The sequence below is a fragment of the Ictidomys tridecemlineatus genome, chromosome 6, assembly GCF_052094955.1.
Source record: "Ictidomys tridecemlineatus isolate mIctTri1 chromosome 6, mIctTri1.hap1, whole genome shotgun sequence".
Classification (NCBI taxonomy): Eukaryota; Metazoa; Chordata; class Mammalia; order Rodentia; family Sciuridae; genus Ictidomys; species Ictidomys tridecemlineatus.
In genome coordinates, this window is record NC_135482.1 from 191,722,128 (window position 1) to 191,738,401 (window position 16,274).

Genomic DNA, 16,274 nt, shown 5'->3' on the forward strand with positions numbered 1-16,274 from the left:
GTCTTTGCAAATATGAAAATTCTTGAGATGAGATCATCCTGGATTTAGTATGGGTGTTAAGTCTAATGACAGACATCTTTACAATGACAGAAAAGGGGAAAACAGACACACAGAGGCAGTGGTGAGTGCCACTCTAAGAACTGCCAGCTGCCACCAGTTAGAAGGAAGTTGTTGGGAGGGATTGTTCCTCAGAGCCTCCAGAAGGAAGCTGGCGCCCTGAATTCAGACTTCTGGCCTCCAGAACTGGCCTCTAGAGAAAAAAATTTTTGTTGATTTGAGTCACCAAGTTTATGGAGGTTTGCTGAGGCAGCCCAAGAAAACGAATACAGAAGATAACACAGGGCACTGGCTTAGTGACCTTGGGAATACTGATGGATGTCAACGCTGGACAAAGAAGAGTGGGTCCTGCCATTCCAGACCAAGGGAAAAGCAAATACCAGGGCAGTAGGGAAACAGGCATTGACAGAAGAGGGAGAGGAATGGTTTTATCAGGTATCAGGTAGCATTAGGAAGTGGGAGAGGTCAGATTAAGACAGGCCTTGTGTGACACATTAGTTAGGATTAGTTTTGCTGTGAGTGAGTGAATTTCCAAAAGAGCAGTGGTTTAAAGGAGACAGGTCTGTTGCTTGGTCCTGTAGGTGAAGACAGGGAGGCGCCAAGGCTGCTGAGTCAAGCCCACCCTCTCTCTTTCTGTTCTTGGTCCTGATACAGCTAAGGATAGCACAGCAAGGGCCTTTAAAATAAAAGATGCATTTATTACAAAATTCTAAAAATGTGCTTTAAAGGACAGTCATGGGAATGATGTATAGTAGAAAAATCTTCATAATGCACATAATCTCACAGCAGATTTTATATTGGGGAATTAATACTTAAAAAAATATTCTTCTTTTCTGCTGAGAAGAGTCTTCAGAGCACCATTATTTGAAGGAAAGGTATTTTTGCATATCAGAGTTCATCTTTGGTCTGCAATGAAGAAGCAACATATTAAGAGCCATCAAGAAGTTTTTATGAATCAATTATTTATTCTCCCCTAAAGGGGAGAGGAAGAAAAAAACCAAGTTTCTGCTCCACAATTTTAGGACCCAGAACTATTTCCAGAGGATCAGAATCATCCCCAGTGCAAATCACACTGTGTTTCACAGGGCTACTGGTGGGGAACCCAAACTTCCACGGGTCTGTGCTACTGTAAAGGTCTTGTGTGAAGAACAGAATCAGTGAAGGGCTGGCGTAGACAAAGAACAAAATATGAACAAAGCTATGATCCTGTCACTAATTTCCACTAATCAGTGGAAGATACTGATTGGTACCTCCTCTCACTCACAGATAAAAATTGAACATTACAGTCTCCACTGGAGCCAAAGTGGGAAATGTCATAACCCTAAATCACAAATTTGGTAAGGAGAACCTTTTGATTTGCAATTCCTGTGCCACATTGACTTGAAGTGATTTCCTGGCCTTGACAGAGGTCACCACTGATTCTGTACCACTTGAGGGTCAGTGAGCTAGTGGTAAATCAGTTCTCCGAAAACAAAACCAAAAGGTATGCTGACTGTCATGGTACAAGCACTCCCCCAAAGAATGATTCCAAGGTAGCAAAAATTTAACTAGTGTGTGAAATTCCTGGATACCAATAGGTGGTGAGCTCACATGAGCTGGTTCTGTCACATCACTGGGGCCAGTTGTCACCTTATTGCTTTTAAGCATCTTTGAGAGGCTGACATAACCAATGCCAAGTCTCCCTTCCCATTTTGGGTTATAAAACCACAACTTTGACTTTGTGCATTCAGAAACAAAATGATTTTGCTTAAAATAATGTCTAGCCAGCATATTTACACACACACAAACATATAAGCAATGCAGAAAACTGTAATTTATATTCCTCCCAACAAAAATTCAACTATAATCAAAACAACACTATGCCTCCATGTACAAAAATGCATTATTTGATCATGAGATAGTTTTGTTTTGCTCGATCATTTTGAGCTAAATTCCTCTATGGGCTCAGTTTTGTTAACCAAAAAACAAAAGACAATCACTGTATGACTTCTATCTTTTCAAGCCTTACAAGTCCATATGTGAATCTGAACTTTGCAAATGAGGTCATCATGTAGTGGCATCAACAGAGATTGTTTTTAAATACTGTAGCATGAATACTTATGGTTGAATATTTTTTTCATCTCTGCAATGGAATGAAGACCTCTGCCAAACCCATCACATGGGGAGATGAGGGCATCAGATGATCCATGTGAAAATACTTTTCAAACTGCAAACATCTGTTCAAATGCTATGTGATCTCAATTCTCACGTTGAAAAAGGCTTTGCTCAGCTTTGCCAGAGCTATTTTGGCTCCTCACTTAACTGCACATTTTCTTGTACAATGTTATTATCTACTATAACCATCTTCCTAGTAGACTAAGTTGCTTGGAGGCTTCAAGAGGAATTCAACTGTTTGTTGCCTGATTGAATGACTAGAGGGATGGGTGTAAACTTGGATCAACCCTAACTCTTACATTGATGCTGGCCACAGGGTCTGTTCTGTTACCTTTTTCCTATGGCATGTACAAGGAAAGAGGTCATCTTCGGTCTGTGGTTCTACCCTCTCCATGCCCTCTCGGATCTGGGGCTCGCTCACTTGTAAGTTGGCATATTCCTGATGAGTGACAATAGAAAAACATCCCTTAGGCAACACTTTAAGTGCATTCACCAAATAAGACACAGTGGAATTTGTAGACCAAGATTCACTTTACTCACATGTATATGTAAAAATTTGATGTGCAGAGTCCCTTGTAATCCCCAAAATGCCCAACAACAAAGTGTGAGTCCCAAAGTTCTTTAAACTCTGGCTGTCTGTTCCTAAATGGCCACTATTCTATTCCTAATTTATATGACTTTTTTTTTTTCTTAAACCACCTTCTGCCTTAAAGTGAAAACAATTTTGCACATGATCTGCCCTAGAATAAGAATCTGAGGACAGACTTCTACCTGCCCCTCCATGGCTTGCCCTGGCCTCAATCAATATCCTCTTCACTGATTCTCACCCTGGGGCAGGCACCATGCGAAACACTGATGTTAACACCACCCAGTGGATCTTTGGATATTCAGATTGAATCCCCCCAGTTCATTCATTTTAAATAGTTTTTCTTCTATATTGCTTCATCATCTCATAGGGAAGATTTCAGAACAGGAGGGGCCAGTTCAGATCAGATACAGATCAACTTTGCTTTGCAGCAGAGCCTACAGTATGGGGCTCAATATGTACAATTCTCAGATAGAAAGCTTAATCTAGATCTAATGCTATTATTAGCAAATGACATCTTTACTGCTGTATTATTTTTCTAATGAGCCTTTGAAATTGTCAGATATGCTTTGACTATAATCCCTAAATGCTTAAGTCTGTGGAAATAATTTCCAAGAGAATTCCTGGCCCAACGGGGGGTCATGACAAGAGGCCCAAACACATACTTTAAGCTGTTTACACAAAGAAGTGACAAGGCAGCAGCAACATAATACAAAGAGAAAATACAAACCATGTATGGTAACTCTGCCAGTTTCCTAATCATATGCCACATAGTTCTAATGTTTGTTCTTTCACTTGATGTTGTAATATTTTCCATCAGCTAAGCTTCATTTTTTTCAACTATGTATTATTACTACTTAGTATTTGTCCCGATTTTCACCCAAAGAGGTACGTGAATCTCCTTATATTAATATACTTCTAGAAATTGTTAAAAGGTACATTATATTAATATAGTTTTAGAAATTAAGTGAGTGAAATATTATTTCCTCTCTACATGTCCAGTTGTTAAGTTATTTTCTTGGAAAATACTAACCTGGAAAAGTTTAAAATAATAACAGAATATGTCATCACCCATGAGGTTATTTCTTGCAAATTCTTGTCCGGCTTTTGCTATTTTCTTTGCCTTGGGAATTAAAAAAAAAAAAACAACAAAACTTTCATGAAGCATTTTTTTCCTATGCAGACATATGCAACCCAAACTACAGAGCACATACAGTGAGACCACAGCAGGAAGCATAGCCCTGGGGGTTCTCATGTGACAAAGGGATGTTTAACAGACTTTATCTGTTCAAAACTAAAGGGAGGTTTTCAAGACTTGAAAGTCTGAGAAGTCGTATTGTGCTTCCTAGAGTTAAGTCTCTCATGGAGAGAGAAGATATACAGCAAGCAAAGGAACAGTGAGTTCCTAAAGAGAATGCAAGGTGCAGCTATATTAGTGCACTACCTTCACAGTTTTCAGCCATTAGCCTGAAGCTAATTCCTATAATTCCTCATTTTTCTCCACAAAGGTTAGTGACATCTCTTGCCACCAGACTGGCCATCTTAATTTTGACATTACTTGTGAGGGCAGAACTGGTATCTCCAGAGACAATGCTTACCAAAAGAGAAAACATAATCTGGTTGAGGCTTAGCTTTCATTTCACATGCAGAGTGGACAGTTATCTAAGATCAAGGGCTGTGTTTGCTCCAGGGAGCTACTGTACCACTCCTGGGCAGGCAGCTTCCCGTTTTTGTATCTGAGCATACGCTGAGCACTCTCCAGGCCCAAGACGTTGCAAACCTACCAGTGACATCTGGCACAGTGGAGGTAAACCTTCCAGGAGACCGACCTTACCTCTTCATCATGGTCTTTTGCCCATTTCAGTTTTTCCAGCAGATCACTGAGGTTGCTTTTAACTGGAATGTAGTGTTTCCAGGGCTGCAGCTCATTGTAGAAGTGTTCATAGTAGATCGAGTCCTGCTTCAGTACGACACTGTCGCCCACCAGCAGGTAGGGCAGGCGATATGCCGCCACAGTGCCGTCGATATTTATTTGATACTTATGCTGCAAAACAGCAGTAGAGTACAAGAACCTCCACTGAATTCCCATTTTCCATTCTTTTTTTTTCCCTCTCCGCCTTCCACACATCAATCTGCCATTTAGAGATACAATCGCAAAAGCAGGGGCCAGATTTTGCCCTATGCCTTTGCCATTTGGTAATTTTGATTACACAACATGCTCACCTATAGACAAATGTTTATTTTGATATGGTCCTGAATTTCACAAAGAGAGAAACAAATCTAAATTGAAGAAGCCAATGAAATAAAAGACTACAACATTAAAAAAAAAGTAGACTTGCAACTTTGTCATTCCTCTACTTCTTTATGGATGGCATAAGTACCTAACGATGGCACGTTCTGTGCCATGCTAGCCATACTTTTGAAACACCAGATGGGCCACCCAAATGTCTCAAGGAAATTAACAAGCTCCAGGGCAAGAACATGTATGAGTAAAAATATCCACAGAGCTGTGGTCATCAATAGCCTTAAGTTATAGAAATTCCACAGGCAGGAAAAAGCCAAGGCATGCTGTGACAGCTGTCTAAGGAGGAGTGGCTCATCTTGCTCTCTAGTTGTGATCATTCCTTTCTTTGAGATACGTCAATGAAAAAACAATGACAATTCAACACGCAGCATTATCTGGGTCTACCTACCTCCATGTAACCCATCAAAGGAAAATCTGGCTGTCTCTGGAGCAGACAGTTCACTCATCACTTGTCCTTCCCTACAGGAGGATGGCTGACTACCTTTTGCCATCTCTGTCTCTACCCCAGGGGACTACAGACACTCCTCTTCCCCTCCATGATCTAGGGAGCAGGGCGCTGTGCACTGAGGAAAGGAGCTGTTAGAAAAAGTATGACTTCCTGGGAAACAGGAGTAATCCACATTCTGGATGAGAAAAGCCATTCCAGAATTCCCAGGCAGAACATCAGCATTTCAAGTCACTCCTCACCAGAAGGCCTGATAAGAGACACCTGGTTTTTATCTTCTTTAATAGTGCTGCCGTGCTCTGGTTTTGAGAAGTCCTTGTAAAATGACTGACATAAACTTATTAATAAAAAAAGGATTTGAGCTGACATGTGCTTATCTTAAGGGCTAGCTGGGGGGAAACTTAGATCTCTACTCAGGCTCCCAGCTCCCTCGTGCATAATTCCATGTCAGGGTTGGGTGACGAGAGCAGAGGCAGGCTGTTCAAACCCATTTCTCTCCTCCCCTGTGATTTACAGGCTTCGATTCCCCTTTCCCAAAGTGCTATTTACACAAAAACTGGGAATGCAGAAAGGATAGGTCACTACAGATGTCATACCTTGAAGAAATCAAAAAAAGAGATGTGTTTCACAATGGGACCGTACAGGCTCTCGTCGTGTTTAAAGAAGAAAAAGTTGGTGAAGGCGGCGTCGATGAGTTCTGGGTGCTTCCTGCTGAGCTTCACCAGCTCCAGTCTCTCCTGGCGGCTGTCTCGCCCTCTCCAGAGGGCGGTGGAGTTCTTCCTCTCCCAGGGAGGCCCCGTGTTGGCTTGCACAGACATCATATCCAGACTTACTCTGGAACACAGAAAGGGCAGTGTGGCTCCCTCCCAAATCTTCACACCACAGAGGCAGGAGGAAAGAACTCACCCAGGAGAGCACACCCAGGCTGGGTCAACCCCACCCGACTCTCACCGGCCCATGGTTTCTAGAACAGAGTCCGTCAGGTCATAGGTGGGCATCACGATATCCTTGGAATCTGTGGAGCCGCACCAGGAAAAGATGGGATGGATGTTTGAGCTGGACTTCTTTTTTTCCAAAGGCCAATCTCCAAGATTTACAAAAAACTCTACATCTGGCATCTTCACCTAGGAAAAAGAAAACAAAGTGCTTATTGGCAGTTCTTGCATTGCATACTACCTCATGTTCATCAATTAAAATTAGCAATTGCACCAAATGAAAGGCCAACCTTATAAGCTTTGGGCCATCATGACTTTAGCTTGAATAGTGGGTAACTTTTCCAAATATGGTCACATGGATAAGCATTCTAAGTTTCCTTTCTGTGACATCTAAATTGGCCAACAGACTCACTAAAGAGGACAAGGTGGCAAAGGTAATCTTTGTTCTAAAGCTGCCAAGAGATGCTAAAACAAGAGAATTATTAGAAAACAATTGTAAGAATTCTTTTTAGAGCACTTGGGACTCTAGCCAGATGGTTCTGTTTTAGACCAGGTGGGTGGTAGGGACAGGACTTGAATTCAGGAAGTCCAACTCAAAGGCCAATACAGGAGCTTCCAAGCTATGCATCCCTGACTAACAAATGTTGTGAACATGCTGAAAGAACCTGCTTTATTAGCCAAGGAAAATGCTTGGGGGTATTTGCAAAACAAGAAAATAAGAATTTTTTTCAGGACTCCAATTTCTCAAGATGCTTTTCTTGAATAGGTACACCTATTTATTTGTTTAGGTAGGAATTGTGTGGGTCCTGTCTGAGAAGCATCTTGAGAAATTGGAATCCTGAAGAAAATTCTTATTTTTCTCATGGACACAGATAAGCAAGAAATATTTGCCAGCAATCTAAATGTCTTAGCCTAAAGGAGGCATAATACTGGTACTAAGTACTACTATATTTAGGATTCACTGACTGCATAGGCTTTGCAATCTTGAGAAGAAAAGTATGGTTTTCCATGAGTAATTCAATCAATCAAGATATGCACAAATGATTCAATAAGTAAATGTTGTAATAGATTTTTACATAAATACACAATTGGTAAAAAAAGGTATAATTTTTCATATCAGCCATTTTAACAGTATTGTTGAAATACTCCACTAGCTCCTATTAAAGCACATTATGACAAGGAACAGGATTCAGAAAAGGGGTAATCTTCTTTGGACTTGAAGTGGGTTTAGTATCAAATCATTTTACCACAGGCATTTTCTTTCCTCTGTAAGGCATTGATACGAGTCTAACTATTCCCCTAAAAAATATCCTTAAGTTCTAAATCTCAGTATATAAGAATGACCTGATTTGGAAAGTGAGTCGTTGCAGATGTAATTAGTTAAGATGAGGTCACACTGGAGGAGGGTCGTCCATCAATCTAAAATGACTGATGTTCCTACGAAAAGAGACAAGAGAGACAGACACAGGAAGGCCAGGGGCACGTGGAGAGAGGAGAGAGCAGAGTGATGCACACCAGGGAACACCAAGGACTGAGGCCACCAGAGCCAGCCAGAGGTAGGGAAGAATGTCCTCACAATCTCAGAGGGAGTGTGGCCCTGCTAGCATTCTGATTTTGGACTTCTGAGCTCCAGAACCACGAGAGAATAAAGTGTTGTTTAAGGCACTCAGCCTCCCGCACTTTGCAAGAGCAGTCTTGAAAACTAACTCAGGCAGCCTATAAAACATTTCAGAATATCATTCTACTAAAGACTCTAGAATAGAACATCCTGGTATTGTTATTAGTGTTTTTTTTTAAATATTTTTTTAGTTGTAGATGGACACAATACCTTTTATTTTATTTATTTATTTTGATGTGGTGCTTGCGAGGCAAGGGCTCTGCCACTGAGCCACAACCCCAGCCCAGTTATTAGTTTCATTTTGAAAAATTATTTAATGAAAGCTGGATTATAATTGCTTATGATGACTCAGAGAAAAGATATAGTTACCTTTCTTGTCAAAGAAAGTAGTATGGCATCCATGAAAATTCTAAAACCTACATGCTCACCATGAGTCTTGATGTAAACCTAAAAGAGAATTTAACATTTCTTACATTAGTCTAAAAGTACTGTCAGACTTGATTGAGGAAAAGCTTGTCACAATGATTGCTACGAGGATGATGTTCAATAGGACTGTTTAGCAAATTGTAGCCCAAATGGTCAAAACAAAACAGAATCAGGAAATCCAGCAAACCTCAATCATGTGTTGTACCTTGTTATTCTTTAAGGTGTAGTGACACAAGCTCTGCCTCTGTCCAAATCTTTTTGGGATTTCTACTGCAATCTTTTCTGGATCAACAGTGGGGAAATGTGCCAGATCTTTCTGAATCTGAGCAATGGTTCCTGGGCAGTTCATTTTCTGTAACCAGGCTGCACTGTCCTCCAAAGGACAGTCACAGTTCTCATGGTAAACCGGCCCTATTTACACACAAAAAACAAGGTACAAGAGGGAATATTTTACTCAGTATTTGACACATGTAACAAATACCCAAAATGCAGGCTTCTTGAATTTTGACTAGTGAAGTAGGAAGGCATATGGATTGAAAACATATTTTAAAAGAAATACACTTTTATTACATTGGGGCCTTCTGAACAAGTCGGTGTTCTTCCCGACAGCTCTTCAACATGAACTCTCGTGACATCTTCATGTTCAAGTCTATTTTATACAAGTTCAAAAGAAAGCTGATGGGTTCTAATGTGTCCTCTACAGTGGATATTACAGTTGGTTGCTCTTTATGTTTGGAGTACCGAAGAATCTCCAAACATTAATAAAAGAATATTAGAGGAAGACACCTGCTTTGGTGAAGGACAAAAATCATAAGAATTAATATTTCAATGATCTGTTATACAAATGAGTTCCTAAAGTTTCTAAAGTACTTTTCTCAATAGGCAAAACATCATCAAAAACAACAAAAGTAAACAAAGAACCTCTGCTATTCTTCAAAAAAAAAAAAAAAAAAAGAAAAAAAGAAATACAAAGTTGCAAAGGTAATCCTCAAAGCATAATATTAATATTTCATTAATATTATGATGAGTTAATTACACATTTATAGAAATAATACTGACATCATGTAGCAGAATCTGAATGGATTTTTACTGTCATTACTTTCTGTAATCCTCAGACTCCCACTTTTTTTGGTTGTAGATGGGCACAGTACCTTTATTTTATTTTTATGTGGTGCCAGGGATTGAACCCAGTGCCTCACACTTGCTAGGCAAGCGTTCTTCCGCTGAGCCACAAGCCAGCCCTCAGTACCTTTTCTTTAGGTTTAGCAGGTTATTGGGTACCACATGGTCCTGAAGGGAGGCAGGAAAGGAACCTAGACATTTAAAGAAACGTTACCTTTCTTGGGATGTTTTTGTTATATACAATGCTTCCCCAGTGTTTTGGGGTCCTGCCTCCTCTGAGAGGGAATGGCCTTGGTAACAGATCTCATCTTATATTACAAACCACCAGAAAATTTTCCTGGAAAAATGGCATTGGAACAATGACAAAAAACAATAGTCAACCCCCACTCTCTGCATTAAGCCATCTTCCTTCCTAAAGTGGTCTATTAAGTTTCAATAACTCTTATCAGTTACATAACATCTTCTATCTCCAATTAACAAAATAGCATATAGGATCATATATATATAGCTTGATTATTCTTGCTAATATTATGTTTTCAGACAGCAAATTCTCTAATTATGTTCCTTGCTCTTTAGCAAACTACAATTTCTACTCATATCTTGAATTTCTCTCTTTTACCAAGACTCCGACCTTATCTTTCAGATAGGACACATTTTTTGTCTTTCAGTGAAAAAAAAAAATACACCAAGTTGTCTTGTAGATAGAATGACATGTATTATTGTGTTCAGTACTATTGTTATATTACTCTGTTCCAAATTACCTTTTAAAATATATGGAGATTTGGCTACATGTTGACCTTGGAATTTAACTTCTACCTTCAGATTTTTGTAGCTTGCATACATTCTGTATCTCACTATGAAGGATCCATCCTTCCGGTCTAAAACCTGGACTCCAACTCTTGTGAATTGCTCATCTGGTGCTGAGATTTTAACCTGGAACACCTTTTCACCTGGAGAAGATGTGAATCTGTGATGTGAAGAACAATGAGATACAGATATTATTTTAAGGAATAAGCAACCAATGATTATGCTCTTCAGTCAGTAAACTTTTTCTGTTCTCCACATTCTTCCTCTAACATGCTTGCTTCTTCTCTTTTATGCTTTCAGTGCCAGAATGAATATGATAGATCAACAATTTAAAAAATAAAGAGGAAGACAATGATGCAAATAACATATAAGTTTCATTAGGGCTGGGGTTGTGGCTCAGTGGTAGAGTGCTTGCCTAGCACATGTGAGGCACAGGGTTCAATTCCTAGCACCACATTAAAAGAAAAAACTAAACAAAATAAAGGTATTATGTCCATCTACAACCAAAAATAATTTTTAAAAGTTTCATTAGACATTGACAAAGGGATATGTTAAGATTACTGATGTGTGAAAGCATGCAAATATTTATAATTCTATAGATAACAGTATCAGTCTGCTATTTATTTCATGTCTGTCACATCAGAAAATCTATGATCAAATGGTGTGCCTACAAAGATGACCTTACTTTGAAAAATAACTCTCAGTGATTCTTAAAAAATATCAGAATTATAAATCATGCCCAGGTGTGGGCAAAAGCAAGGTAGGTAGTATACCATCTTTGTAAATAAAAGTGTTTGTGGAGTGAGTGCTCTTGGAGATGAGGTGGTATTTGTTTCTCCAACTGTACTATTTATAGCCAAATGACAAAATTTACAGCCTTCTTTTTCCATGGAAAAATCGCGCCCCCCCCCCAGTTCTGGGGTTTGAACCCTGAGCCTCACACATGATACGTGAGCGCTCTACCATTGAGCTACACTCCTAACCCCTGGAAAATATTTTATTCCTAATATATTTTTTATAAAATATACATAAATATAAGTTTAAAGTATAGAGTTCATTGGAATGAAACAGATTTCTTTTACACTCATATAGGAGTTTTGTACTGCCAAACTTTTCCTCTAAATTCTAAAATGTTAGATAGTAGTTAGTTTTTCTTCTTGGGTTTTAAAACATGCTTACCTGCCCATGTCTACCTGAAACTCTAGGGCAGCACCACAGAAAGCTGAAGCCAATCAAATTTCTAACAACAGAACTTAATTCCTTACAACAGTTTATGCAAAAAGTAGTTCGAAATAGCATTTCTAGCAAAGAGTAGGAGCTTTGTTTTGCCCTGATAATGCGGGAATACTTATCAAAACAGTTAAGAGAAGAGCTATTATTATATTACATATTGCAATTCTTAATTATTTCTAAAGCTACAGAGAAAAGTTGACTGGGAAGGGGAATCCAGATGTGCATAGCATCCAAATATCCTGGAGTAAAACTGCTGTGGAGAAGCGAGTTTTGGGGTGGATGAGAAACAAAGGAAGAAACAAAAAGTCTTAACGCAATCCCGAATAGTTGAAGAGTGGTTTCTTGACTTACTTATCCCCTGATGTATCCACCGCCTGAATATAGAAATAGCGGGCAGGAAGGACGACATCTGCTCTTAGTCCAGGTCCCCATATTTCGCTCTTCTCTGGGCTCAGTCGCCTCTCTCCGCCGGTCTCGGCAAGTGCTGGAACCGTCCCCAGAAAAAAGCAGTAAAACAGCAAAATGCTGAACATTTACAAGTCGGACTCTCGAGATGATCCACGGATAAATGCAGACGTGTAAGAAGGGGACGACACCAGCGGAGACCTGGGCAGCGGCACGTTGGTGGGTCGCGGCGGCTAACGCGGCTCCAGAAATTGTCCTTTAATGTGCACGGCAGGCGCTTGCTGGACTCTCCACGTCCCCACAAAGTCACAACCGAAGCGCTGGCATGTCCAGGTAAAGGATGCCAGTCGTTCCGCTGAGACCGGCAAGAACCGCGCTGCGTCTCTTTCTTGGGACAACTATAAACTTGTGCTATTTTTGCTGTTGGAGCATCATTTGGGGGGCGAATCCGTTCCAGGTTCCAGCTAAGATACAAGGCGAGAGGATTGGCCTGCGCGCGGGGCCAGGCTGAGTAAGGGCTTCTCCAAGTGGATGGCAGAGTGGACACGCGGCCCGGCCCCCCAGGCTCCCTGGGATATGTAGTTCGCGGCAGGACTAGCGGAAATCCTGCCAGGTTCTTTCTTTCTTCCTTTTCTCCCCCTTCCTCCCTCCTCCCCCGCTTTTTTTTTTTTTTTTAAACCAACTCTCATCCACATTTTACTTTTTGGTCGTGGCTTTCATGGAACAGATAAACACTACAGATGTCCAATAGAGGCGCACAAGGGTCTGGAGTCACAGCTAAGATTTTTAATTTCTTTGGTCACCACATCCTCAGCACGTGCAAAGGTTAGATATAAAAGAAGGGGTGAAAGGAAGGTGTTGTCACTGATGTCTGACGACCTGTGGCCGGCCGTCGCAGTCCAAAGTGCTGTCCTGGCGCGCTCCGATGGGACCAGAGACACCAGCCCCAGGGTAACGCGAGGCGCATCGCTGGCGGCGCGCTGGCTGCTGTGAACCAGGTCCGGCGCGGGGCTCCACCAGTGCCGCAGCGACCCAACCCGGCTGCACTGACCAGAGGTACACGGGGGAGTGGGCAGGAGCCGAGGTGACCTCCAGCAGTGCGCCCCGCACACCTGGCACTCCCCGGGGCTACTCGGGGTACAACGGCGGGGCCTGCTGCCGCCTGAACGCTCTAGGAGCCTTCATCGCCTCCCTGGCTGAGAGAGGTCTAGCCTCTCCGGAGTCCTGTCGCGTCCGAATGGACTGCATTGGTGCCTGTCCTTCCTGGAAGGAGTAGGGTCGCAGAGGGAGAGAGAAGCACCAGGGGTAGAAAGGACGAGTCCTCTCGGGAACAGAGCTCAATATGGAAGTGCCCAATAGACACCGGTAACCCCTATTCAGCTCTGGTCTCCACGCCACGCTCGGCAGGACCCGGGGCACCCAGCTCGAGATGGCGGTCCCCTCCCGCTGCGCGCCCGCACCGGGCCAGGGCCGCCAAAGTGGTGGCGGGTGCGCGACCAGGGAGGCCTCAGGATCAGCTGGAAACCGGGCGCCGCCCCCTCTGCCTGTCTCCCTCCCTGGACCCTTCTGAGCTACCCGAAAACCCAAATGGGCCGGTGGCTCAATGCGCCCAGGCGGGTCTGGTTGGGGACCAGGGCAGGGGGTTCTTCTGTTTTTCGCTATTGTCCTTAGGAACAGAAACTCCCATTCACATCCGGAACCCGGGGGCTCGGCTGTTCGCCCGGGGGCAGTAACTGTCCGCTTCCCATCCGCCCCGGAATCTTTAGTCCCAAAGTCCTAGGGTCCCCGGACAGGTTCGTGACGGTCAGTTCGGGCCTCCGCGCGCTCCCCCTTGCGGCAAACCACGTCTTCCGGCTCCGGAGCCAGGGAGGAGGGAGCCTGGAGGCGAGGAGGCCTGTGCCGTCCTCCGCGGGTGCGGAGACCCGGGCCGCCCGGCCTCGGTAGGTGCGCGGGGCGCGCGGGCGGTGGCCGCCGCGGGAGGGCGGTGGCACTGGCGCACCGCGCTGCCTCTGCACACACCGGCTCTGCGCGGCGAGCACCGGCCTGCGTGACCGTCGCCGTGGTCCCAGCGTTCTCCCAGCCCCGCCGAGCTGCGAGCGTCGCACAGGAGGCGGCGGAACACGCGCGGTCTCTCCGGGAGCCTGGCTCCGTCCGGCGCGGGCGCAAGGAGTCCCGGTATCCTTTCGTAGGCCGCCGGCCTCTGCGTGGGGAGGCGGGGTGTGATCGCCGGGCTGCAGCGGTGGGGAAGGCACCAGGTGGGAAGGAGAGACAAGGCTGGGTCTCGGCCCTTCTGGTCTGGCCCTTGGGCACGTTCAACCCTCAGTAAGTCCCTTAACTGCCCCTGCGTCCCAGTTGCCTTCCATACAGGGTATATATAGATCATAGTCGTCGTACATGGAAGGCTTTACGGAGGAGATTTTAGGGATGTTTAGTTCTCGAGTAAACTTGATACTGAAGAACACGGATTTAAAATATAACTTGAAAGGAATATAACCTGATCAATGAATATTGGCTGTACAAACGGTATGTTTATTTTAAGAACAGTGTTCCCATGGCTCTTACAAATCATTATCCTTCGGATGCATTCACAGCTTGCCATTTCATTAAATTTTGCTTGGCATACAATTAAACATTTCTGTTGCTTGTGACATGATATTATGAATAAATCATTAGATCCTGCAGTCATTCTTATTAGTAAGTCTTAATACATCTATGCCTCACATATTTGGATGAGGGCACCTCCATCAAAATGAAGGCTTACAGTAATGCCTGGTGGATGTAGGCACTCCAAACATATATGTTGAACCAGACTTCTACAGCTATTACGTTCTGGGGATACAACAGTCAGGAACCAGGCTTGCATTAGGCAGACCTTTATCATATGAAAACACACACACACATAAAAGCATATACTCTCGCACTAATGTATAGTTACACCTGGGAAGACCTGTGCAGGAAACCTACTACCCCAATATGTAGTGGGTGATCTGGCCTAGTTTGAGGAGCAAAAAAAGCTTCCCCAGAAAGTGACCTGTATGGACATTTGAAAGATCAATGGAAATTAATAAAGGAGGGTATGTGGGAGGGGAAAGCACCACAGAGAACCAAAAAGAAGTATGGAGGTGGCTGGTGGGGGGGGGGAGTTGTGAGGAAGAGCTAAAGTAATAGATCTGTGGCCAGATGGGGAGTTGGCCTTTTGTTCCTAGAGCAGAGGGTTTTAGGCAGGGAAGTTCTATGATCATAATGTGTAGCAAAGTTTGTTTTCTAATGTGTGGGTACAGGTCAGATTAGAAACCATGTGAGCTGGGGAGCTAGGAGTGAGCATGGAATTGGGGATGGTTTATAAATGAGACAAAGGGAGATCCAACATGTGAGAACCATGACAGCTGCAGGCTAAGTGGAGGGACACTCTGCCCCTCTAGATACTGAAGTATGTCCAGTATTTCCCAAGGCTGTAATTACAGCATAATACAACAATAGATGTCTGTAATGATTCTGTTATCAGCAAAAAATTGTGCTTAGTTCACTGTAAGAAAGCCAAGATCTGAGCAAAGTTCTCAGGACACAATGGTAAAACCCCTCTGGCTTGCAGTGGAGAGTAGACATGGATCAGTACAATGTGGAAAGAAAATAAACACTAGTGTGGGTTTGGGTCATGCACTTTAGATAAGTTTCATTTTCTGTGTGATATCTTTTGGTACTTTGTGTTTTTTTCTGCAATATATTTTACTCAAATAGTAAAACCTATAAATAGTACATAAAATTTTCGCAGATAAATTTACATATAAACAGTGGTTCAAGTGAGAAGGTTTTGATACCCTTGGTTTTTAGTGACAATGTAAAACACATCTTCATGTTGACCACGATCTTTTCCTCCTCCTCTTTTTCTTTCTTTTTTCTTTTTGTAAAATTGCATCCAAAGAGCACATTCTTGTTCAGTGACCATTATTTAAGAGCAAATAAACCCCTAACACATATGAAGCCAGACTGTTGTGATTTATTAATGAAGTGTTTTATTCTTTTCTGGCTGTAGCTTTCTGGAAGCTCAACCCCGACTTTTAATTTCCTTTTGCCTGTATTTTTGATCCAAATATCTACTATATATGTTCCGAATGAGCGTACTTCATAAAATCACCATACTGCCATACAGAGAACCGGACCCACCAGCAAAATTTCATTTA

General features: G+C 42.7%; 2 protein-coding genes across 7 annotated transcripts in view; one reads left to right on the forward strand and one right to left on the reverse strand.

Moving 5' to 3' along the window:
• Nucleotides 1–734: 734 nt before the first annotated feature.
• On the reverse strand, nucleotides 735–12,633 carry Poglut2 (protein O-glucosyltransferase 2). The gene is made up of 10 exons (XM_005317002.4): nucleotides 12,040–12,633; nucleotides 10,410–10,615; nucleotides 8,732–8,937; nucleotides 8,470–8,547; nucleotides 6,499–6,671; nucleotides 6,144–6,381; nucleotides 4,632–4,841; nucleotides 3,831–3,920; nucleotides 2,543–2,650; nucleotides 735–963 (listed from the first exon to the last, which is right to left on the reverse strand). The coding sequence occupies exons 1-10, from the start codon at nucleotides 12,219–12,221 to the stop codon at nucleotides 946–948; spliced, it is 1,509 nt and encodes a 502-aa protein (XP_005317059.2). The 5' UTR covers nucleotides 12,222–12,633; the 3' UTR covers nucleotides 735–945.
• Nucleotides 12,634–12,745: 112 nt separating this feature from the next.
• Bivm (basic, immunoglobulin-like variable motif containing) overlaps nucleotides 12,746–16,274 on the forward strand; it is a 35,264-nt gene continuing 31,735 nt past the window's right edge. For 2 of the 6 annotated variants that reach the window (XM_013360687.4, XM_013360693.4), the window contains exon 1: nucleotides 12,746–13,149. The gene's annotated coding sequence lies outside the window, so the exon portion shown is untranslated. Of the gene's footprint in view, nucleotides 13,150–13,915; nucleotides 14,034–14,132; nucleotides 14,269–14,397; nucleotides 14,416–14,445; nucleotides 14,617–16,274 lie in introns of those variants that run through there. The other 4 variants (XM_021729653.3, XM_021729652.3, XM_021729655.3 and 1 more) reach the window with 4 other exon arrangements.

Bases quoted from the DNA above. Each gene is read 5' to 3' on its own strand.
- Poglut2 (XM_005317002.4), bottom strand. From the start codon at position 12,221: ATGTTCAGCATTTTGCTGTTTTACTGCTTTTTTCTGGGGACGGTTCCA. The intron at 6,672-8,469 runs GTAACTATATCT...TCTTTTTCCTAG, and splicing joins TACTTTCTTTGACAAGAAAG to GTGAAGATGCCAGATGTAGA. The intron at 3,921-4,631 runs GTAAGGTCGGTC...TTAATTCCCAAG, and splicing joins CAAAAGACCATGATGAAGAG to GCAAAGAAAATAGCAAAAGC.